The following is a 25933-nucleotide window of genomic DNA, read 5'->3' as shown; positions in this document are numbered from 1 at the left end:
AAAAACAAAAAAACAATTCAAGTCTGAGTAGGATCGAACACGAATTTGTGGGCCGAGTGAGACCTACCCTCACAGTGCAGACGGCCCTACAAGAGACCGACTTTGAAGGCGAACTTACGCCCACTGTGTACCCAGATATTTTCCATTTGAATTCGACTCGAATTTTATCCCAGTACGACGTGAATATAATAATTCATATTTATTAATAATAATCATTACTTTTATTTATAACTAATATCATTTTTGTTCAAAACTATATTTAATGAGAATCGTATTTTCTTGATCAAGATAATTTTCATAAAGAAAAAATTATTACTTTTATTTATAACAATAATTAGTTTTAGTTGGAATAATTGTTATCTTTCATTCACAAAAATTATCAATTCTATTTATAATAATATTTCTTCCGTCCCGCGAAGCTTGAACAATATTCTTTTTCGGGTTGTCCCGTGAAGCGTTAGCACTTTTTTTATATGGTAATTTTTTTTCTTTATTCACCTTTTTACTTTTTTCACCTACCACACTTAACACATAAAATACTAATTCTTTAAAATTCGTACTGAAAAGAAATTGTTCAAGCTTTATGAACTAAGGGAGTACTCACTTTTGCTGGAATCTTATCTTTTCTTTATAAATGATTCAAAAAAAATTAGAAAGTGAAATAAGCTATTTAGATTAATTGTTACTCCCTCCATCCCGATTCAATAGGCCACAAACCTTAAATACAGAGATGTTAAGAAATGAATAATTTTTTTATAATAAATAAGAGAGATAAAATAACTATTGTTGAGGATATATGTGTTCAAAAAGTAAGAGAGAGAAAAAAAGAAGATAATTATATGTGAGGTACAATAACATTTGATATAAATAATGAGTTATATGAAAATATTTATTATATATTGATTTTTCATTTTAAGAAGTGATCTTCAAATAAGAAAATATGACCTGTTGAATTCGCACGGAGAAAATATTTAAATACATAGCGGGTTGTATATCGGGCCGGGCTGGACATTGAAGCAGCGCCTGAGAGTTTATGTGAATTTTATTGAGAATCTGTCACGTGTTGGTTCGATTGGTCCGAGCCAATGGAAGTAAGCATAGAATGGTTGGTATGGACTTTGGCTTTGCTTCCGTCTCCTCTTTCTCTGTTTGGGGTTTTGTCTTGTGAATTTCGCAGCTATTGTAAATGTAATTGTTGTTAGTACAACACTATTTAGAGTTGGTAGGTTGCTTAACACATACAAAAGCCAATTCCTTTCTATTCTGTCCTTTGGAACTACCAAAGCTTCAAAACTTTCTATCTTTCTACGTATAAATACCTCTCAAAAATTTCAAAACCCCCCAACAATCTTTCTGGTCAAATCCCATCAAAATTTCCGCCTTTCTTCAATTTCTTGTTCCCAATTCTACTATGATCTCCTCTCTCAAGCAGTCAGCGTGTTCTTCGATCGTCCATGGCTCCGATTTTCCCACTTCGAGGAGAAATTTGGCCACCGCCCGGTGTTTGCCGGTGTTGCCGTCGCCGCTAGGGCTTCGCCGGCTCTCAGCTGTTTCTCTCTCTAAACCGCTGTACATTACATCTATCGAAAGAAAGGAGCGCTCTCCGATCACCTGCGCGGCGTATGAGGCCGAGCGGTCGGAACCGGTGCTGGATGCGGCGGCGGCACGATCTGAGTCGGCGAGGAAGGTTAAGATCGGAATCTACTTCGCCACGTGGTGGGGCTTGAATGTGATCTTCAACATATACAACAAGAAGGTGCTGAATGCGTATCCCTATCCATGGCTGACGTCCACGCTGTCGCTGGCGGCGGGCTCCCTCATCATGCTAGTCTCCTGGGCGCTGCGGATCGCCGAGACGCCTAAGACTGATCTCGAATTTTGGAAATCGCTTCTTCCAGTAAATATTTTTATTTATTATTTTTGTTTTGTTGGGCGATCTGGATTTTGGTGTTTTGTGGTAAAAGATTGAATCTTTTCGATGATTACGATGTTTAGGTAGCTGTTGCGCATACAATTGGGCATGTTGCCGCGACTGTGAGCATGTCCAAGGTGGCGGTCTCCTTCACTCACATAATCAAGAGCGGCGAGCCTGCTTTCAGCGTCTTGGTTTCAAAATTCATTTTGGGGGAGAGCTTCCCGCCGGGGGTTTACCTCTCGCTTCTTCCGATCATCGGCGGCTGCGGTCTGGCTGCTCTCACCGAGCTTAACTTCAACATGATTGGTAACTTTCACTAACCTAATTCTGCCAATTAGGGTTCAATTTTTCCTCTTTGTTAGGTGAAGAAATTGATATATTCCGTTGAATCATGTGATTTCAGTTTACTTCGAGATTGTTGGTGGATTTTGCTTGAAATAAAAGTCACTTTTTTTATGCCCTTGCTCATGAGGTTGTTTGTTTTCTACTTTTTTTGTGTCGATGTCGAAATCAGGTTTCATGGGGGCCATGATCTCGAATTTGGCGTTTGTTTTCCGGAATATATTTTCCAAGAAGGGCATGAAGGGGAAATCAGTCAGCGGAATGAACTATTATGCTTGCTTGTCAATGCTTTCTCTAGTAATTCTCACTCCCTTTGCAATTGCTGTGGAGGGACCACAGATGTGGGCTGCAGGGTTTCAGCATGCTTTGTCTGAAATCGGACCCCAGATCGTTTGGTAATCACGATCCTGCCACTCCCTTTTCTCTTTGTTTTGTTTTGTTCGTATTATTCTTTGGATATTGTATATACTCAAGGTGATGAAGTGTTTTTTCTTCTGCTTGATTATGAAGCTAATGTGTTCTTCCAAGAATACGCCAAGATTTATGATTCTAATGCTTTCTTACACACATTTATGTAAATTTGTGATACTTAGATTCTATGCCTATTGATCATTATGACACAAATTATGTCCAAGTTATTGCGTGTTTCAGTTAGTGATTTAAAGTTTATAGAACTTAGTTTTCTAGATTATATGTGTTGGATTTCAGGGAGCAAGGAAACTTGTTTTCTAGGGAACTTTGTTTTTTTCTTGATCCAATTTTGTTTTCTATTGTTCTATGTTAGTCATGTTTTGTGCGGTTAATTTTTGGACATAGGTGGATGGCGGCCCAGAGTGTATTTTACCATCTCTACAACCAGGTGTCATACATGTCGCTAGACGAGATTTCTCCTTTGACATTTAGCATTGGAAATACAATGAAACGTATTTCGGTCATTGTCTCCTCTATCATTATTTTCCAGACACCTGTACAACCCGTCAATGCACTTGGTGCTGCGATAGCAGTTCTTGGCACTTTCTTGTATTCTCAGGTAATTTTCTCTCTTTTAGTTTTGCCTTTTGTGGTATTTGTTGTATGATAACTCTGTCGCTGCTTGCTTCCACTATCAAAAAGAGTTTGACCTGCACAAATGACACTATGACAGTGACTACAGGGATAAGTAGTTTTGTTGCCTTCTTGTTCTGATTCTGTCTTATCTCGTGATACAATCTTGTTCGTCATTATACTAGTATATGCCACGTGTATAATAGTTAGTGCATGCGGTGCGCACTGATGAAATGAGTGTCGGGATAGGATTAATAGTAAATAGATGATCTAGCGCGGTTTTCTCGTTGAAAGTGGTATCTTCCTAATTCTATTCTTAACTGGTTAGCTGCAATCACCTTTGTTGTGCTTAGTGGAGTAATTAGGTCATTGCACAAATATCCCCTTTCTATATAAGAAGATATTGGTCAAATATCTAAACTTCTATATACAATAGCATCTTGAAATATGAATATGAAGTTCATCTGTATCGAAGATCTACAATCAACGAGATAGGACATCCAAACACGAACTAGTTGTGACCAACCAATTTTGTCGTATGGTCATTGATACGTCCTTACTATCATCTTCCTCATCATGAAAGTCTTGTGCTCGTTTTCTATGATTTTGATCCTGAACCTTCTTAGCTACAACTGTAACTGTTGCGACCAGACAATTATCTTCATCTCGAAACTGAAAGTGGCCTAGTACTGAAAAAATTTCATGGATGCCTAGATTTAACCATCATCTACTCTGCAGGCGAAGCAGTGAAGACGGGGGAGCTGGAAATCTGTAGCATAAACGGGTAAAATTGTGGCGTGCTTGAAGATGGATAGAGTCTCGTCGCTGGTGTCGAGGAAACGAACCACGTGCGTTAACCAAGTGGAGCAGCGGCTTCACTTGTAGATAGTAATAATGAGTTCATTTATATAGCTTTGATTAGGGATCTTGTTTTGCAATACTTGAGAAGATAGTTTGTAATAAGCAGTTGTGTGAATTCATCAAACTGTCTATTTGTTAGGCTTATCCGGTAGCAGCAGCTGTATGGATGAATGGAATTCTTGCATTTGTGGTTGAGGATAAATAACAACTTTTTCATACATTATCTAACGTATTTGTCCTCGCTCCCTTGGGGGATATCCTTTTTACCTTTTCTAAAAAAGATTATCAAATATGATAGATCCATAGTTTTTTGTATTATGCATCGAATGTAGGATACTAGGGAAGAATTTAGATCTATCTGATCCTATGTACATAATTAATTAATTTATTGATTGGACCATTTAGATTTCCTCATAAGAATTTATTATGGTGGGTAACTAGTTAGTTTTTGGGTTGAGGGATGGATCGACTTTACATAAAGAATCAGATCCTCCTATTTTTTGTATGAGGTATATATAATTTGTAAGAAATCGATGTGGACGAATAGGATCGGTGTTTTACACACATGATGTATGTGCCCTAAATTCAACAATGATTCATGGCTCATGGCTTTAAATCGTCCATTCAAGACTAAATTAAATCTTTCTGCATCATCATGTGATTCTCGTTGACCTCTAGGTTCTTGTTCAACTTTTTCCTTCTCATTTCATATACATATACATGTGTGCTTCTAGAGAGAACTACATTATTTGTGAGAACGTGAGAACCATCAAATCTAATGCATCCACTGTAAAAATTAATGCATTCGCTGTTAAAATTAATAGCAGTCACAAAAAAAAAAATTGCTCGCTTCAGAATTCGAATTATTGGTTCTTTCTTGAACCTCTCCCTATATATATATTTGAAAAAATTAAACGAACGAATGCTGGAACGACCAGATTTGAAAAAAATAAATTTCAAAACTAATAGTATTACATGCTTAAGGTTATATATTCTCTTCCTAAATAAAAGGTTATATATTCTGGAAAATTTGTTTAATTACAAAAATAATTAAACATCGATTTTGGAGAAGATGTTCATGTAACTAAAATTTTAAGATAATTATATAAATATTAATAATTGTTTGTTTTTAAAAAGAGTGTTGAATTGCACATTATATTTAATTGTACAAAGAAATAAAATTAATGAAATGTGATCCACAAAAAAAATTAATACGTTTATAATTGGTTGTTTTGGAAATAATGTTTAAACTTTTATGGTGACAAACAAAAAAAAGCACGTACAAATTAATTAATTATGTTAAATAAAAATAAAAAGGAACAAAAAAAAACAATAATTATTACATCAAACGTTTGGTGAAGGAAACATATATAATAAAATATGTGTTTGGAAATAATATCTTACATAAAAAAACGCATGACATTAGCCAAATATAGATAGATTCGATTTAGCATAATTATAGTAAATGACGGTTAGCTTTTTAAAGAATTTTACCATTGTATCCTTTTATTAATAAAAAACGTGTGAGATCAGAATTATGTTGATCTGTTCGTAAAATATATAGATTTGTTCGTTCTCTCGAAAAAGATAATTCTCTGTTGAACTCAACCCTATATATATATATATATATATATATATATATATATATATATGGTTGAGTTCAATAGAGAATTATCTTTTAATTCATTATGAACAAATCTATTCATTTTACGAACAGATCAATATAAGTAATGAACAGTCGTATTTAGTAAAAATAAAGAAAAACTCACCAGCAGCAGGATTCGAACCCTTGGCAAATTGCTGTTTATGTGGTACATTGATCTGTTCATTAAAATTATAGATCTGTTCGTTTTTATTTTATGAATTCTCTATTCTCCACAATATTTAGCTTCTCTATTGAACCCTTTTCTCTCTCTCTCTCTCTCTCTCTCTCTATATATATATATATATATATATAATATATATAGGGAGAGGTTCAAATAAGAACCACTAAATAAAATTAGAACAGAGAACCATTTTAAACCAGTCGACCATCAATATATATATCTTACTTTTTTTTTTAGAAAAAAAAATAAAAAATCTTCATGAACCGAGACTTGAGTCACTTAAAGATAAAATGATGTTTTCACAAGCCAAAATAGTTTCAAAACATCCTTTTTGCACATCGAATGGCGAAGAATTAAAATATTTAAACCAACTTCAGATTCGACTGTCAAGAAGATTGAAAAAAAAAAGCAAATCAAGGAATAATAACTAATATATTTTGAATAAAATTTGGTGCAAAACTATTTGAACAAAGGAAACTTCTTTTGGATAAGATTATGATTCATCATAATCTCTCGAAAAGTGATGTATGCAATGCCAACACCATGATATAGGTGTTCATTTTTGTTTGATTGAATGTAAAATTGTTGAACATTTGTTTATTTCACGCACAATTGAACACAAAATTTGAGTCAATTTCTACGGTTGGTTTGAGTTCAATACGTTGGTCAATATTTGCCCAATTTATCACTTTGAACATCGCGTGAGGCTTGCAAGAATTTCTGAGATTTGAAACGCTTTTTCTCAATTTGTGTTCCCTGAATTATTAGAAATTATAGAAATGAGATGGTGTTTAACATTGTTGACAAGTGGCAGGGATTTGGCAGAGATAATCAAAGGTTATGAATTTATAATCTATTTTATTATCTTGAGATATTATGATCGTGTTTATCTTCTTTTTAAACCTTGTATCTCATTAGGGCTGGTCTCCTGTGCGGCGGTCGCATAGGATGTCATGGGTCGACCCGGACCGACCGCCTAGGATGTGATGGGTCGACCCGGACCATATACTATTATTGATATAATAAATTGAACATATAAAGACATAAGTATTGTTTGGTGCAATTGGTTGTGCTTTCGCCTCACTATCTCTAATGTGTGGGTTTGAAACCCAATTATTACAAGTTTTTTGCTATTTTAGCGGCTTTTTTTGCTCTTTTATTTCTGTTTTAATTTTTTTTTCTGCTTTCCTTTACAATGTTATTAATTTTATCTTTTTGTATTTTATTAGTTGTTTTATTGTTTCAATATTTTTTTGTTTATTTTAATTTTGATTTCAGCTTTTATTATAATGTTTTTTATATCATTTTTCTATATTTTATTTAGTTCAACGTTTTTAAAATGTTATTTATTTCAAGTTATTTCAAAGTAATTTTTGTTATGATGAAAAGTAATAATCAATATCAAAAAAGATAATATTGTTAATATATTACATTTCTTTCTCTAAATAATTACATTTTCTAGTCGTAATGTTTGCTTTCATTGAAAATAATACTAAGAAATTTTAAATTTAATTCAAGAAAACAAAATTTTACATTTCATAATACAAATATTTACTTTCAATCAGTATAAGATATACATTTGTTAGCACAAATATATATTCATATTAATATAAGGATTTAAGTAATTTCATTTAATTTAAAGTATAATATTTATTAAACCCTAGACATTAAACACTAAACCCTAAACAATCGATTGATTGAGTTTAGAATATTAGATAAATGACTATTTTCATACATTATAAGCATTACATTTTCTAGTCGCAATGTTTACTTTCATTGAAAATAAGTACTCCCTCCGTCCCATCTGAAATGTCATGTTTCCTTTTTGGGTTGTCCCACTTGAAATATCATGTTTCCTTTTTTGGCAATACACTCTCTCTCTGTACTTAATATTTAAATAATTTCCACCAACCCACTTTATCTACTTTATACACATTTCTTAATCTCCGTGCCGAAAAGAAACAAGACATTTCAGTTGGGACGGAGGGAGTATTACTTTTCATATTATTAATTAAAATGTGCAAAATACTAAGAAATTTGAAATTTAATTTAAAAATTAATTTTATGTTTCATAATACAAATATTTACTTCCAATCAGTATAAGAAATACATTTGTTTGCACAAATGTATATTCATATTAATATAAGGATTTAATTTCATTTAATATAAAGTATTATATTTTCTAAACCCTAAACATTAAACACTAAAGACTAAACACTTGATTGATTGAGTTTAACAATATTAGATAAGTTACTATTTTCATACATTATAAGTATTACATTTTCTAGACGTAATGTTTACTTTCATTGAAAATAAGTATTATTTCTCATATTATTAATTAAAAAGTGCAAAATACTAAGAAATTTTAAATTTAATTTAAGAAAACAAAATTTAAAAAAAATTATTTGTACATATCAATAATTACTTTTTATATGATAATATTTACTTAATCAAATAAATAAAAATACAAATTCTCATTCATAAAAGTAATAATTATTGTGAACAAATGTAATAATTTTAATATATTAGATTTATGCATATCAATAATTACTTTTTATTATGATGATATTTACTTCATCTAATAAATAAAAGTACAAATTCTCATTTATAAAAGTAATAAATAATGTGAACAAATGTAATCATTTTAAAACATTACTTTTTTTCATATTAATAGTTACTTTATACTCCCTCCTGTCCCAATATTGTTGGCCACATTCTTTTCGGCACGGAGATTAAGAAATTGAGTGTTATGTTTTAATTGAGTGGGGCCCACCAAAATTATTGAATTAATTAAGATACTTTCATCCTACCCACCACCAGCCACCTCTCATTCACCGCTTCCCTCCTCCGGCGAAGTCGCCGCCATCAGCCACCCTCACCTCCCTCGCCTCTCTGTCTATCGCCGACAAACACCCACGGTAAAGAATCACTCAATTTCTTCCGATTGCAAATCGCAGAACAACTCAAATCTTACAAAAATCTATATATAAGAAATAAAGAGGAGAAGATGAGATTTGAAACAGAGGTAGGTGGCGGTGCTGCTGCCGTTGAGAAGGGAAACAGTCGCCTTTGAAGGAATATTAAAAATAATTAATACTCGATTTGCCCGAAGATCGTCTCTTGGATTATCTCAATTCACCATACATCGATTAAACCTAGCATGCTCCTATTAATTTAAGTGCTGCACCTTGGAGTTAGAAATACCTGAAGAATTCCTAAGAATTCATCAATTCGTCGCTGAGCAGGTCAGCCAACTTCAAGCCTTCGTTTGAAGCCTCAAACGTCGTCCAATCATATTTTTCCCAGAAATACGGCTTCTTTCCTTTTCGAAAGAGCTTTCCGTGGCCACCTGTTTCGTCCAAATCTCAGTTCTGTAGAGGAAGTTATGGCTGTTCTTCGGAAACTGCCAGAACTTGATTTCCTGCGAAAATCTGACTCCAGCTCAGATCTTCTGAACTGTATCCCGCTTAGTTCCAACGTTGAATTGATAACGAACTATGAGAACTCCCACAGAGAAATCGACCACCTAGAAATCGGCACCCCTACTGCTCTCTATAAAACCCTAATTTTGTGTGTGTTATCCTAAGAGCAGATAGCTATATTTATAGACAAAACACAGTCCTAGGGCACCAATAACTGTAGTGGGTGACAATTAACTCCTACTGGGCACAGGAGACTTTGGGACAGTCCTAGGGACCAGATACAAGGAATAAAGATGGGCCTCTAATGAATTAATTTATATTATCAGCCCATATCATAATTAATTCATAAGTATTAATTCATTCCACTAGAGAATCAATACTGACTTACCCCTTCATTATCGGTGATGAGTCGGGGCTTGTATTAGACTTATTAAATCTCCGTATTTAAAATATCCGACATTCATTAATTAATTAGAGCTCTGACAGCTTAAATTAATTAATCTCTTTGTAATCCTTAAGCAGTACCACTCAAACCTTATTATTGCGCATGAACTTAATCAACCTGCAGGGTTTAACACAATAAACCTTATTGAGCTCATTAAGGGGATGTCATTATCCTATACCGGATACGAGTACTAATACAGATAACCAAATATCATATATTGACCACTATCACCCAAGATACAGAGTACTCAAGTTAATATATAACTCTCACCCATAGTAAATCAAAGTGATACACGAATCAACATATATATCTAAAATGTTATTAGTATTAAGATTCTATTAAATCATCGAGATCTTGATTCTTCACTTATGTCAGATAGAAGAATACATCTCACTTCGATCCTATCAATGCGTTATGACGTACCAGTATAGACTAATAGTCAAGACAAACTATTTCCATCTATACTGCAGCCTACACCAACGACTCGTCCTAGAGTCATCTCGACTGTGATCTATTTATATCTCTTAAACTTTATTCCAATTATATAACCTTCTGTGATCCGTTAATCACCATATAATCAACTTATATAGAGATAAAGGACATACATATGCAATCATGAACACAATCAGATAGGAGATAAAATAGTGAACACAAGAATCATTGTATACAAGCATAAAACGTTCTTGCTTTCAGTATACAAATTGAACAATCTCCCACTTATACTAAAGCAAAATTTTAGTATACGATGCAGTCTAAAAACCAATCACCTAACACTTCTCCCACTTATAGCCTAAAGTTTCCTAAGTGGGTGGCCTCAATCGCATTCTCATCGTTCAATGACCATTCGCGATAAGCCGTTTGTTATATGATTAGTAGGTTTCTCCAATATGTGAGAATTTATTCTATGAGCACATAACCTCGATTTACGAATAATCGTATAATTTGGTACTTACTCTCCATGTGTTTGACTCATTGTGGTTCATGGATTCCTTAGAGTTTGCAACTGCACTTGAGTTATCACGAAGGTGATCCTCTCACGCAAACTAGAAATCACTCTTAGATCCTGGAGGTAGTGGTCACACCAAAAGGTTTTACCTCCCAAGGAAAACACATAGCTCGAGGTAATTATTCTTTGTTCCGGTCAGCCTGGAAATTCGAAACCGTATAATCCAAAAAAAAGAACTAAACTGTCTAACTGGTAAACTATCCTTATTCTCTAGTCAGGGACTTGATAATATAATTTACCACAGTTCAGTGTCCTTAACTAGGACTATACTGATATCTTACAACCATGCTAACTGCATAGCAAATATAAGATCTCGTACATAGCAATCCATACATGAAGCTATCTACTGCGGAAACGTAGAATACTGCCTTCATTTCCTCAACCTCAATAGGCATCTTAAGACATATGTTTTTAGATAAAGGAACGCCATAGCTCAAAGGTTGAAATCCTTTCTTGGCGGTATGCATACTAAAACGAGTATTCTCAGTATCAATGTAAGACACTCGAGATAAGCCCAACATCTTATTCTAGTGATCCCTTATAACCTTGATCACAAAGATGTATACTATACCTCCTTAGTCTTTCCATCTGAAACTGTTCGGATAACCACTACTTTATGTGTGATAATAACTCCATATTGTCGCCAATTAGGAGGGTACTATCTACATAAAGTGCAAGGAAAACCACATTACCATTGGCATCTAAACGGTACACGCAACTTTCGTTCTCCCAACGAATAAATCCATAGGATTTAATGACCTCGTCAAAACGTTTGTTCCATGACCTCGAAGCTTGCTTAAGTTCATAAATGGACTTCTTTAGCTTCCACACAAGATGCTCTTCACCCTTCTTCACAAACCCTTCGGGTTGCTGCATATAGATATCCCTTCCTTCTTCAAGGAAACCGTTTAAGAAAGCGGTCTTGACATCCATTTGCCAAATCTCAAGGTTCATGTGGGTTGCTATGGCAAGGAGTATTTAGATGGACTTAAGCATGACAACCAGCGAAAAGGTCTCATCATAATCTATACCCTGTTCCTGGGTATAACCTTTCGCCACCAGTCTAGCTTTAAAAGCTGCGACTTCGCCATCCAAATCTCTCTTTCTCTTGTATACCCACTTGCTACCTGTGGCCAAAAAGTCATCTGGTAATTCAGTTTTCTCGTATACCTCCATAGCAGTTATGGATTCTTTTTCAGAAACCATGGCATCGTACCAAGAATTTGCAGCTAAATCTTCCATTGCTTGTCTAAAGTTGTCAGGGTTGATATCCTTTTGTTCATTAACAGGGACAAGATCCGAAGATTCTCCCAAGAACATAAATCGATCGGGTTGGACGATAACCCTCCCACTACGACGAAGTGGTGGTGGTACGGCTGTGACAATGGTTTGTGCAGTGTCCTGTGATGCATTCACTTGCACACTTGACTTGGGTTATGGAATCGCTTGTCTACTGCCTTCAATTTCTTGAAGCACAATATGTGACTTGGATGAATTATTATTCACATAGTCCACTTCTAAGAATTGCTTGTCATTGCTAATAACCACCTTCTGATTCTTTAGCACTAATTGTAAAGATGCATAACTCATCATCGAACATATTTTTCCAAGAGTGACCTATTTCTTCCCTCCACCACACCATCTTATATAGGGATCACATGGTGTAGTAAACTGGGATTGGAATCCCAAACACTGACAATGAATCAGAAAATATCATTCTAACACATTATTAGCCTTTTATCCCCTTTGCCATGAATGACCCGGTCTTCATCTTTTCCTCTATACAGGATTCGCAGGGTTCCAAATGGTACAACCTGGATTGAATCCTAATGTACTATTTAGACACGAGCCTTTGGATCCTGTTAAGATAGATGTGACCTAATCTAGGGTATCAATATATGTGTAAGATCTTCTTCATGAGAGATTAGCCTTAACTTTTCTCTTTCTTTTGTTCGATGATGTAAACGCAATATAAAGGTATTTTGTAGACAAGTTATAGTATGAAGAGAGATGTTCAAAATACCAGAATAGACAACTTTGTCATTTCTTATGATAGAAACACCACTATCAAAAATGACATAAGATCAATCTATTCAAAATTTTGGAACATGATAAGGAACTCTTAAAACCTAAACTATGTCTTTAGGACTTAAAGACAAGTCTCCAATTGCAACAACTGCGACTCTAGTCACGTTGCCTATGAAGACAATCATTTCATCACTTCTCAGCTTCCTTGTCAGCTTAAAAAAGTCATGCAAGGTGTAACAATCATTATCAGTTTCTCTCGTTATCTACTACTCACAACTGAGTAGAAAACGAGCTGACATGTCTCAGTTACTACAGGAAGTGAAGTACGTACCCTTAACCCCTTGCCTTGAATATTGAAAGAAAAAATTCTCCAATACTCAATCTTATCACACCATTACTCCCACTATTTCCCTTGTCTTTCTTGCCCCTTGGACCCTTCTTCTTCCCGTCTTTTAACGAAGAAGATGGCTCTCCTTTGGCAATAACAAGTGCTTGCACATCTCTTTCCCACAACTTCCTTAGCCGTAACTAGAGCATTCAACAAATCAAAAGGAGTATTATCCTTCTTGCTCATAACAGCGTTGAGGCGAAAGTTTTTAATTAAAAGACTCGGGAAGATAGTTCAGGATAATATCGACTTTTGCCTCACCATCGATACTCCCATTGAGCAAGTCAAGTCCATCAAACAAGTTTGCCATGTGCATGACATGCTCGTGCACTGAGCTATGCTCGCTCATAAAAATAACAAGATTACTCTCATCAAATTTAAACGAGTAGCCCAGTCCGACTCTCCGAACGTTTTCTTGAGATTCAGCATGATGCTAAGAGCATCGTCCATGCCCTGATGTTAGAGTTGCAAGATTTGTGACATTATTCTCATAATATAGCATTTAGCCACATTATTCGTCACATGCCACCTTTTATACAGTTCATTTTTCCCATCAGTTGTCTCATCGTTCGAACAAATAGAAAGTGGAATAGTAAGCAACACAAAAATTGTGCTAGTTTGTGATGAAGATAAACTCCAAAATGCGTTTTCATATATATATATATGGACCGATTAAAGACTTTGTGCAAGAATAAATAAATAATAGGAGACATAGACATATCTGAAAGTAAACAATTTAAACATGTAAGAACATGAAGCACATAATTCGTAACAATAATATTGTAACCTTTTGATAAAAAAAATATTAATGAAACCTCCAACCGCTCAAGGAATCTTACGAGTAAGCCACGATCGTGTGGACGTTTACACATGAACCCCTCAACCAGACTATTCACCTAGTCATTTAATTTCCATCCATGTCAACTTAACCTTTTGACAAAGGAAATTTATAGTTGGACCTTAACTAGACCATATCATATTCAAGAAGGGACTCCGATGGGGAGTTGTACATTATACTTGAAACGATATCTAAGCAGCGACCACAATTTAACCTTGACAATTAAATTCTCGAAATTAGCATACTCACTAGGACCATACCGCTTTCAATTTAATCTCTTGGTTATCTTATTTAAATCCATCCTACTAAAGTAGTTATGAAAATCATACAAGTAAGTCACGATCGTGTGGACGTTTACCGTATAACTCCCTCTACTTAAATGGATTTAAATATTTTTAATAGAAATCTCAACTCGACAAACTCGTGAAATCAAACATGAAGTAAGCCACGATCATGTGGACGTTTACTCTCATTCTCAATCACTTTATCTTGAGACCGCTTGTGGAGGTCTAAAGTAATTTTTAAACACCATAAAAATTATTAAAACAACTTAGTCTTTTTCTTTCAAAAGGTTTGATTATGCTCAACACATAATCCTAAACATGCTCTTCTACAACGCAACACGTAAAACATGCTCGCAGAATTCTAAAACATGCTTAAGAAAACGATAAACCCAGCATGCTTGTCTAAGCGCAGTTAATAAACACATATTAACAAGCAAAGACAGAAACAACATACAAAGAGCATAATGGATTAACCCCACGACATGCAAAGAACAGAATAAAAGAAATAAAGTTATTCATCACCCATTCGTGGAATCCCAATTCTAATCTATTACATTCAAAACAGAAAAGAAAAACTCAAAAACGAAAACACGGCCCGAAACAGCTCCATTAGGCCCATCTTTGAAAACTAGGGTTTGGGAACCTCGGCAAAATAGAGCAGCAGTAGCTCAAAGGCCAGAGCAGAGACAGTTCAGAGGCCAGAGCAGAGACCGCTCGGAGCCAGAGCAGAGACTGCTCGGAGCCAGAGCAAACACCGCTCAGAGCCAGAGCCGAGACCTCTCCATAGCCAGAGCACGGACTGCTCCAGAGCCAGAGCACGGACTTCTCCAAAGCCAGAGCTGAGACATACCGCTCAGAGCCAGAGCTGGGACATCTCCAGAACTAGAGCACATACCGATCAGAGCCAGAGCTGAGACATCTCCAGAGTCAGAGCACATACCGCTCAGAGCCAGAGCTGAGACACCTCCAGAGCCAGAGCTGAGACATCTCCAGAGCCAGAGCACATACCGCTCAGAGCCAGAGCTGAGACATCTTTAGAGCCAGAGCACAGCAGCTCGGAGGCCAGAGTGCAGCAGCTCGCGAACCAGAGTGCAGCACAACCTGAAATCTGTTCATCCACTCCAAAAACCTATTCTTCGTTCTACGTCTGATCGTCATCGTCTTCGTCTCATTTTACCATAATTACAGATTACAGCCAAAAAACAAAGTACAATTTGAAATTCTAATCTAACCACGAATTTTCTCGTGGTGAAAAAATGATTACAACGTCAAAACGACGTATCCCACGAATCAACAGACCACGAAGAACAGCAGTAGAAAAATAAAATAAAAACACGCACATATTAATCGAACGCGAATTATCAGACAGAGCCAAGAAAACTTAATCCTGGGCTCTGATACCAATTGAAGGAATATTAAACTTAATTAATACTCGATTTATCCGAAGATCATCTCTTAGATTATCTTAATTCACCATACATCGATTAAACCTAGCATGCTCCTATTAATTTAAGTGATTGCACCTTGGAGTTAGAAATACCTGAAGAATTCCTAAGAATTCATCAATTCGTCAGTTGAACAGGTCAGCCAACTTCAAGCCTTCGTTTGAAGCCTCAAACATCGTCCAATCGTATTTTTCCTAGAAATACTACTTCTTCCTTTTCGAAAGAGCTTTCCATGACCACCTGTTTCGTCTAAATCCGAGTTCTGCAGAGGAAAGTTATGGCCAGTTATTCGGAAACTACCAGAACTTGATTTCCTGCGAATAACGGACTCCTAGCTCAGATCTTCTGAACTGTATCCCGCTCAGTTCCTAGCGTTGGATGGACAACGAACTATGAGAACTCCCACAGAGAATTCAACCACCTAGAAATCGGCGCTCCCTACTGCTCTCTATAAAACCCTAATTTTTGTGTGTATTATTCTGATAGCAGATAACTGTATTTATAGACAAAACACAGTCCTAGGGCTCCAATAACTGTACTAGGCGTCCCTTACTCATTACTGGACTCAGGAGACTTTGGGCCAGTCCAGAGACCGGAATAAAGATGGGCCTCTAATGAATTAATTCTTATGATCAGCCCAGATCATAATTAATTAATAAGTATTAATTCATTCCACTAGAGAATCAATACTGACTTACCCCTTTATTATCGGTGATGAGTCGGGGCTTGTATTTAGACTTATTAAATCTCCGTATTTAAAATATCCGACATCCATTAATTAATTAGAGCTCTGACAGTTTAAATTAATTAATCTCTTTGTAATCCTTAAGCAGTACCACTCGAACCTTATTATTGCGCATGAACTTAATCAACCTGCAGGGTTTAACGCAATAAACCTTATTGAGCTCCTTAAGGGGATGTCATTATCCTATATCGGATACGGGTACTAATACAGATAAACAAATATCATATATTGACCGCTATCACCCAAGATATAGAGTACTTAAGTTAATATATAACTCTCACCCATAGTAAATCAAAGTGATACACGAATCAACATATATATCTGAAATCTTATTAGTATTAAGATTCTATTAAGTCACCGAGATCTTGATTCTTCACTTATGCCAAATAGAAGAATACATCTCATTGTAATCTTATCAATACGTTATGACGTACCAGTATAGACAAATAGTCAAGATAAACTATTTCCATCTATACTGCAGCCTAGACCAACGACTCGTCCTAGAGTCATCTCGGTTGTGATTAGTTTATATCTCTTAAGTTTATTCCAATTATATGACCTTCTGTGATCCGTTAATCACCATATAATCAACTTATATAGAGATAAAGGACATACATATGCAATCATGAACACAATCAGATAGGAGATAAAATAGTGAACACATGAATCATTGTATACAAGCATAAAACGTTCTTACTTTTAGTATACAAATCGAACAGCCTTCACCTTCACAAGCGAACTAACAGCGAACGAGCTTCGGCGCCCATCAAAAGCCCTAGCCCTCAAATCGGCGCACAGGCGAGCTTTGAACAGAAACCAATCGATACTCCGTCGTTCACCCCCAAATCGCGGATCCAGGCTTGGATTTTCAGCAGACGACGGAGGAGAGAGGAGGGTGGAAGCTGCCGTGGGAAGAAAGGTGGCGACGAGAGATGAAAGAGCCATAATTTCTGGCGAGGTGGAGGCGGGCGACGGTGGAAGCGGCGAGGGTGGAGGCTGGCGGCGGCAGAGGGTGAAAGGGGAAGACGGAGAGAGATGCGAGAAGGGGAGGAGACGCGGTCACGGTGCAGCGGCGGCGCCGCCACCATCGACCAGAGAGTGCAGACGAGAGAGATGGTGCGGCTCTGTGCGTGGTGTGTGTGTGTTTTGTGAGTGTGTGTGTTTAAAGAGTATTTAGGGTTTAGTTAGTGAGTTAATTAGTGGCTTTAATTAAGTCTAATTTTTCCTTCTTTTAAAAAGTAGCCAAGAATAGTGGGACAAACTAAAAAATAAATGTGGCCAATAATATTGGGATGGAGGGAATATTACAATAATAATTACTACTTGACAAAATTAAGAAAAACAAATTATCCCTCAAAATCAAAGCAACACAACACTAGCCAAGATTTGAAATGAAGCAGAAATAGATAAAAAAAAAATTAAACAACAACTGTATTTTCCGTATTGACAGTGCAAAAATTAAACCAAAAGCTAAACTAAAAGCTCAATTCAGCTGAATTATCCTTAATGACATGTGTGGAAAAAAACAAACTTCATCAAAAACCAATGTTGGAGCAAAAAAATACACTTCTGAAAATGTAGGTAACCAAATTCATCAATGTTGATTTCCTGGAAAAAAAAAAATCACCAATGCTAAGATGCAGAATTCCATATATTATTAGTACCACTTCAGTATCACATAGAAATCAAAATCCAAGCTACATAGAAACAGCCTTAGGTGCCAAACATTCCTAACCAGCTGGTGAGATCGTCCTCGTCGACCTTCTCGCTGTTCTTGACGGTGACGACATGCGCTGTCGGCTGGGGGAGGCCGACGGCGGGCCAGATTTTGTCGGACCAGATCCAACGACGGCCACGAAGCCGCTGGCAGTGGCGATGCGGAGGATCTGGCCGTCCAAAGAGATGCGGCAGTGGAGTACCACGGCTTCTTGGAGAGACAGCGAGAGAGAGAGAGAAGGGAGGGTGTGGGGACGAGCAGCGGCAGACGGAAAAAGCGGCGGAAGTGCAGGTGGGTATGGGCGGCTGGGAAGGGGTTGAGGGGAGAGAGGAAGAGAGATGGGTTTGAGGGAGAAAAGGGCGAGAGTAGGGCTGAGCATGAACCGAACTGGACCGAAAAACCGACCGAACCGACCAATTTTGGTTAGGTTCGGTTTTGGGTTTTCTGGTTCGGTTTTTAGAGTAAAAAATCGATGTTATATCGGTTCGGTTTCGGTTTCATATTTTTGGTTTGGTTATTAACCGAACCGATACTTAATATATATATTATTTATTATATATTTTATATTAGTAAAACTAAAACCCTAGTCTACTTCTCATTCCCCCCCCCCAAACTGGTGCCTGCGCTGCACGGCTGCGCGCCTCCCCTCTCTTCTCCATTTCAAAATCGAAACCCTAGTCTCCTCCCTCCCAGTCCCAGCCGCGCCTCCATTCTCCACACTGCCCAGGCGGCGCTTCTCTGACCAGCGACCTCTCCCACCGCCTCCATTATCCGCGCCGCTTCTCCTCCGGGGCGAGCAGACCAGCATGGGTTGCGCGACAGTCGCGACTCACGAGCAGACCCGCCGGCAGCCACCCACGTCTGACTTCTCCAGACTCCAGCACGAGCCGACCGACTTCTCCTCCGCCGGACCGTCGCTGGAGCTTGACGCAGACCTCCCTCCGCCACCTTTCTCCCCTCCTCCGAATTGATGTTGTTTACTTGTTTAGTATTTTAATTTATGCCATTTTAGTGACTTTTTTAGTGAATTTGGGTAGATTTTTACACTTGTTTTCGAAGATTACAAGGCTGTTTTTTAAAGAAATTGGCAGATTTATTTTTTTTTGAAAAAAAAAATATCGGTCGGTTCGGTAACCGATCGAAACCGATCGGATTCAGCCGGTTCGATTCTGATCAGGTTTTCAGGGTACAGTCGGTTCGGTTCGGGTCCGCCTACTGCCAAGATGCGGTTCGGTTTTGATTTCTTCCAAATGGGTCGATTCGGTTCGATTTTGAACCGATGCTCAGCCCTAGGCGAGAGAGGGAGAGAAAAGAGAGTGAACAGAAAAGAGGCTTTTATATTAATGTTGGGTCGGGTCGGGTCTGTATTCGGGTCGGGCGAACCCGTCACATACGGTGCAACCGGTCGCACGCAATAATTTGTGATCTCGTTATTATGTTGCACCCTTTGTGCATTTTTTAATAATTTTTCTTACAATTAAAAAAAATATTTAGCTTCAATCAGTCAAATCAAATCATGAATTTCACTACATCACATGATTAATGATTGAATATGAGCTTGTGTTGACCTAATAATAGTTACTTCTTCCTTCCACCAAAGATATGTCACTTTACTTTCGGTATGAGTTTTAATGAAATATGAGTGAAGTTGATAGTGGAGTAAGGGTCTCACTTTAAATGTGAGTGGAATGATGTGAACCCTACTACTAAAAATGAACGTGGCATATTTTTTGTGGACGAGCGAAAAATGAAATTGTGACATATCTTTGGTAGACGAAGGGAGTATATAAGTTCAATCACTTAGGATGATAATGCTCGTTTATTTGAGCACGTCAATTAAAGAGAAAATATTTAGAATGTAAAATAAGTAGGAACCACTTAGAGAGGTCTCCAATGACAGCTTTCAAAGATTGGAAGCCATATTTTATACCATTGAAGAAATAAAAAACTAGTTCCAAAAAAAAATTCAGTAAACTAATTTTCAACTTAGAATCAATTTCCAGCCACCTTTTTGTGGATCCCGCCTGCATCACAATTTTTGGCCACTATTTTTTTCAAATCTTTTTTGCATTATAGTGAAACCCTCTAAAGTTAAAATTTAATTTACTGTTCGAGTAGATGTTAGGATGAGTTCCCAAAATTGATGTGGCAATTTAAAAATCTAAAATTCTAATTCACCATTGAAGGTACCCTTATAAAGAAAAAGTGTAAAGTAAATGTGGATAACTTATTTAAGGTGTAAAATAAAGAATTAATAGTGTTTTATGTCCCGAACTTTCAGCGTTTTCCATGAAATGTCTCCAACTTTTATTTTCTCTTAAAAAACCTCTGAACTTTCAGATTTTTCCATAAAATGTTCCGCTATACAAAATTCGATGATGAAAGATGACAAAAAATTCTGAACTATCAACGTTTTCAACAATGGTGGATTTTTAATAAGATTTTCCAACATTAACGGTCCCCAAAGTATTTCATCCGGAGAGATAAATCATCTTTTCATCACCGAATTTTATATAGCGGGACATTTTATGGAAAAAAAAAACTAAAAATTCGAAAATTTTTAGGAGAAAATAAAATTCGAGCATTTTATGAAAAAAGTTGAATGTTCGAGATATAAAACACTATTAGCCCTAAAATAAAATTAGGCAGGAAATTAAGAAGGTTTAGGAGTCTTAATAGGCCATTATCAATTAGAGTCATTAGAGAGATAGAAATGAAAAATATGTCATTATCAATATCAATAGGACGAATGAAGTATTTGATTCTGTTTTCATTCATGGAGGAGAATAATTTTTTCATTTTTTCTTTTACATATTTCTACATCATCGTGAAACTAAGCACTCTACTTTGAAATAAACAACCCTAGTTGCATGAGCTCTGAACAATTTAATGGAGAGAGAGAGAGAGAGAGAGGATAAGCGAATAGCCATATATATTATTTGAGGTAACATGATAATTTTTCACTATGGCAGCAATGAAATCTCTATAAAGAAAGTTTCACCTGACCCCGACAAGGTAAACATGTAGTCTTGTAATGAAAATTTGAGAATGGCAGTAGGCTCAAAGCTTTAAATAGTTAATGGCTGTATTAACATCCTTATCTCCTCTGCCACTGCAGTTGAGGACGACTTTCGTTCCATCCGCAAGCGTCGGGCATAGCTTCTCCAGATACGCTAGCGCATGAGACGTCTCCAGTGCCGGGATAATGCCCTCTAGTCTCGACAATCTCTTAAACGCTGCATATACACATCAATTCAACAACATAGAGGCAAAGACTCCTGTGAGCACCGTGCTAAATAATAAAAGTCACAATTATTATGAAGAAAAGTCACATTTATTCTTTTACTCTCCTAACTAGAAAGTGACAATAACACTGGGGAAATGTGACAATGTTAGATTTGCCTGCACCGTGCGGACATCCTCAAAGCACTCCATCTCAAAGATAAAAGAGATGGGAACTCCTTCGTTTCATTAACCAGAGTAAGAATCGGCAAATATAAATTCATTTATACCTTCTAATGCCTCGTCATCGGTGATGCTATAATACTCAGCCCGTCCGATATCTTTGAGAAAGCTGTGCTCCGGTCCAACCCCTGGGTAGTCCAGCCTAAATAACCGGAAAGAAATGTTAGTCGAGATATTGACACTGGAATTTGATGTTAACTTTACAAAGGAATAAAGGAGGCTTCTACCCAGCACTAATAGAATGTGGCTCGATTATCTGCCCATCTTCGTCTTGCAACAAGTAACTCATAGCTCCATGCAGAACCCCGATCTCTCCTTTAGTCAAAGTGGCAGCATGCTTGCCGCTGTCTAAAGCCAAAACCAGCTGCCTCCACGCCAATCAGCCTGACATCTTTGTCCTCAACAAAGTCATGAAAGATTCCCATTGCATTTGAACCCCCGCCAACACAAGCAACAATCACATCGGGTTTGCCAGCCCCATTTTTCCAAGGCCTGCTTTCTGGTTTCTTGGCCAATCACCTTATGAAATTCCCTCACCATCATAGGATATGGATGTGGACCGGCCACAGATCCCAAAATGTAATGAGTAGATTCCACGTTGGTCACCCAATCTCGTATAGCTTCGGATGTAGCATCCTTCAGAGTCGCGGTACCAGAATGAACTGGTCTAACCTACATTGTGAAATTAAGAAACTCCAAATTATGAGTACTGATGGAATAATCCACTGCCGGGGTTATAGAAGAATCAGAAATGTGTAAAGGTCTTTGATGAGACAAACAGATCAAATTCTCATATAATAAGATGATGGGCAGATTGATGGAAACTCTATGATTGGCGTGTCTACTTTGGAGGTTTATAAATAACTTCACATGTTGCAAGCATCAAATCAATGCAAAACTCAACTTGTCATGTGGATTATTCATCCTCTAAGGCATCCTAGGGAATCGATGATTAGACAGTAAACAATTTCGAGCTATCCACAAGATTCAAACATAATGTACTTGTACATGCCATGCTTTTCCCAATGGTCTTCCAAACCCAAACGAAATCCACCTATTGAAGGTAAAACCTACATGAGGGTGAATGATGCACACATATCCCAAAGCCTAATGGCTTATGCAGGATAGGATAATCAAAATATTCAAGTACAAGTAAAAGATCTCGGAGAAACAGACCTCAGCACCAAGAAGTCGCATTCTGAAGACATTAAGGGCCTGTCTCTCCATATCTTGAGCACCCATGTAGATGATGCATTCCAGGCCAAATCGAGCACAAACAGTAGCGGTAGCAACACCATGCTGACCAGCTCCAGTTTCAGCAATTATGCGCTTCTTACCGAGCCGCTTAGCAAGCAAAGCCTGAGCAACAGCATTGTTGATTTTGTGGGCACCGGTATGATTAAGGTCTTCCCTTTTGAGGTATACGTGAGGCCCTTTTCCATCGTGACGCTTGTAGTGCTCCGTGAGTCGTTCAGCAAAATAAAGAGGGCTTTCTCTTCCAACATAGTCTTTCAATATTCCATCAAGCTCTTTCTGTAATCAGTCCAACAATCATTCAATCACAAAGAACTGGAAAATAACACAGCATTTTTCTTACCAAAACTATAAAACACAAACTGTCAAATATTGCTTGTTAGCAATTACACATGAGGGACACTGGCAACAAATAATTGTTCGTTTCATGAGGAAGCTACTCAAAAGATTGCTTATCATATTCTCCAATACACTGAGACTACTTAGTTTGCACATTTAACAAATATACCATCTCATATGCAACATAAAAAAATATAAAAAGGAATTTCCTGGGAGAGGCCTGGCCTGATCCCTTGTATAAATATATACCTCGTATATGAAGTGCATTAAAAACACACAGCACCAGCTCCATCACTCCCTTTTTTCCTTTTGCTTCAATTAGAAAGTTCCAATTTCTTCCTAGTCTAACCCAGTCCTACTGCGGGTGTCATCCCCATTGCCCTGAACCACCTCAGTCACTCAATCATTGCCTCTCTCTCTCAAATACACAGTCACATACAAGCACTGCCCAGACTGACAGGCATACGAAAAGTAAGACATCATATTCTGAGGAAAAACTTTTAATTAAATGTGAAAGACTAAGTCCAAGTTTTCAGTATTTGCGAATTTCTTTATTGGGATGATAAATAATCACTCATTTGGATGATTAGATGCAGGCCGAGTTATCAATCACGGGCTCAATCATGCAAACTAAACACTTGATTAAGGTGGATTATTTTATGAATCATGCCTTATCACTCAAACCAAACACTTGATTAAGGGTACGTTCTTTGGTTGTACATTTATCACAAGAAAAAGAAGGCTAATATTATCACACTAATACCTCATTATAGGGAGAAAAATTTTCTGCCCCTTCTTTCCTTGTGATAAATTTAAAAACCAAAGTAAACGCACCCTAATTGATTCCAGATCTTCTTGAATGATTGAGAAACGGGAAGCTATAGAGCAGCAAGAGAACTAAGAGCATTCATTCCAAAAATTTGGCGGGGCATTTCTCTAACATATAAGTACACGAAATCCTATATAAGCAATCAAATACATCAAGTGAATATGATTCACTCAAAACCCCATTGCAGTTCACATCACAACCTGAATTCAAGCATACAACATTTTTCGAAAAAATAATTTTTTTTTTGAAAAAAAGAAGAAAAGAAGGCAAAACCTGAAATTCATGGTCAGTGGCGAGGGAATTGAAGGCGGCCTCGAGCTCGGTGAGAGCAGCCATGAGCGTCTCGGGGACATACTTCCCGCCAAATCTGCCGAATCGGCCGAAGGCATCAGGCCGCTGCAGCGCCTCCTTAGCGGCGGCGTCGAGCTCCTTGTCCACCGCCGTAGCCGCCATCTTGGGGAGCTTGCAGGAGATTGAGGGGGTGCGGCGGGAAATGAAAGGGGTGAATTTGAGCGGATTGGAAGGGATGCGGAAGGCGAGGTCGGGTTGGGCGCTGGTGCTGCGAGCTGTGGCGGCAGAGGATGAAGAAGCAGCCAATGCCATGTTTGGATTGCGACCACTTGATATAACCAAATTGGGAAATGTGTGGAGTCGGGATGAGAATGACGCCTTTAGCCAAACACGGCAGATGATGGATTGCTGTTTATTTGTAAGAATCTGCTCTCAGACGCACTGCTTTCGTTTTGCTTTGTCCTACAAAAACGTGCCCACTTCTAAAATAGGGGAAAAAATATTTAAAATATCTTCGACTTTACGCAACTGTGGCGCATTCAGTAAATGAGACGCACTCCATTTGCGAAAATATCAGATACATCAACAACGTTTATAATAAAAATAAATAAATAAATCATTAATACTTCCTAATAAATACGACTCCTCAATTATAATGGAGCATATAATTTTACATAGGGTTAATGGCATGTAAATTACTAAACTATAACCCAATTCTAGTCTGGCTACCGTAATTCAATGTGTATTATGAAAATTCCTACACTATTGATTTGATCTGATTTAAGTACTCCGGTCAATTTCCGACAATGGTATTTTCGGTATTTTGCACAAGTGTCTATTTAATGTTGCGCTGCAACTATGTTGGCGTCCATGTGGCATCCGATTGAATCCCAGCACACCAAGTGCATGCAAATTAATGTTGCGTTGGCAAATTAATGTTGCGACTGGATCCTCTTTCTTCTTCAACATTACACACACACTCACATACAACACCCCCTCTCTCTCCCTTCTCATCCGACGACAGTAGCCGACGCCGGCCGCTGCCGGATCTCCCTCTGGCCCCCATCTCCGACTCAACAGGACACGCACACACAGAGACACACTCACGACACACAGAACACCACAACGAGAGGAACTTTCAGATGTATATTGAAATCAAATTACTGATATGGAATATATATTGCCTCTAGCACTCTACACTCTTACCCCACTTCAGATCAATCTTAAGCCCAAAGGTATCGTCCGTGCAACCATCCAGTCTGTAAAGTTTGAAGAATCCTCCACCGATATGGGCAGCTCACAAAATTAATAGGCCAAGCTACACCGGTATCGTTTTTCATCTCTGAAAATCCAATCAGAATATGTGCTACTCTCATCCCCAGCCTTCCCCTTCACAGCTCCACACCTCATTTCCCTCTTCCCCTGCTTCGAATTCGCCTTCCCCGGATC

The 25933-nt window shown here is 37.5% G+C and overlaps 2 protein-coding genes across 3 annotated transcripts; one reads left to right on the top strand and one right to left on the bottom strand.

The window, feature by feature from the left end:
* Positions 1-999: 999 nt before the first annotated feature.
* Positions 1000-4390, top strand: LOC131011617 (glucose-6-phosphate/phosphate translocator 1, chloroplastic-like). 2 transcript variants are annotated; one of them, XM_057939390.1, is made up of 5 exons: positions 1000-1897; positions 1996-2221; positions 2430-2652; positions 3074-3287; positions 4040-4390. In XM_057939390.1, exons 1-5 carry the CDS (start codon positions 1412-1414, stop codon positions 4049-4051), a joined length of 1161 nt encoding a protein of 386 aa, XP_057795373.1. In that variant the 5' UTR covers positions 1000-1411; the 3' UTR covers positions 4052-4390. The 2 variants fall into 2 exon arrangements, with proteins under 2 accessions (XP_057795373.1, XP_057795372.1); XM_057939389.1 differs by having other exon boundaries at positions 1084-1897; positions 3074-4390.
* Positions 4391-21221: 16831 nt separating this feature from the next.
* On the bottom strand, positions 21222-25034 carry LOC131011616 (tryptophan synthase beta chain 1-like). The gene is given in 7 exon segments (XM_057939388.1): positions 21222-21542; positions 21819-21913; positions 21999-22123; positions 22125-22244; positions 22246-22443; positions 22948-23304; positions 24467-25034. Coding segments are annotated over 7 exon segments (1401 nt in total). The 5' UTR covers positions 24797-25034; the 3' UTR covers positions 21222-21366.
* Between the last annotated feature and the right edge of the window lie 899 nt (positions 25035-25933).

This window comes from Salvia miltiorrhiza, chromosome 2, assembly GCF_028751815.1.
Source record: "Salvia miltiorrhiza cultivar Shanhuang (shh) chromosome 2, IMPLAD_Smil_shh, whole genome shotgun sequence".
Taxonomy (NCBI): Eukaryota; Viridiplantae; Streptophyta; class Magnoliopsida; order Lamiales; family Lamiaceae; genus Salvia; species Salvia miltiorrhiza.
This window is presented reverse-complemented; position numbering and strand designations above follow the sequence as displayed.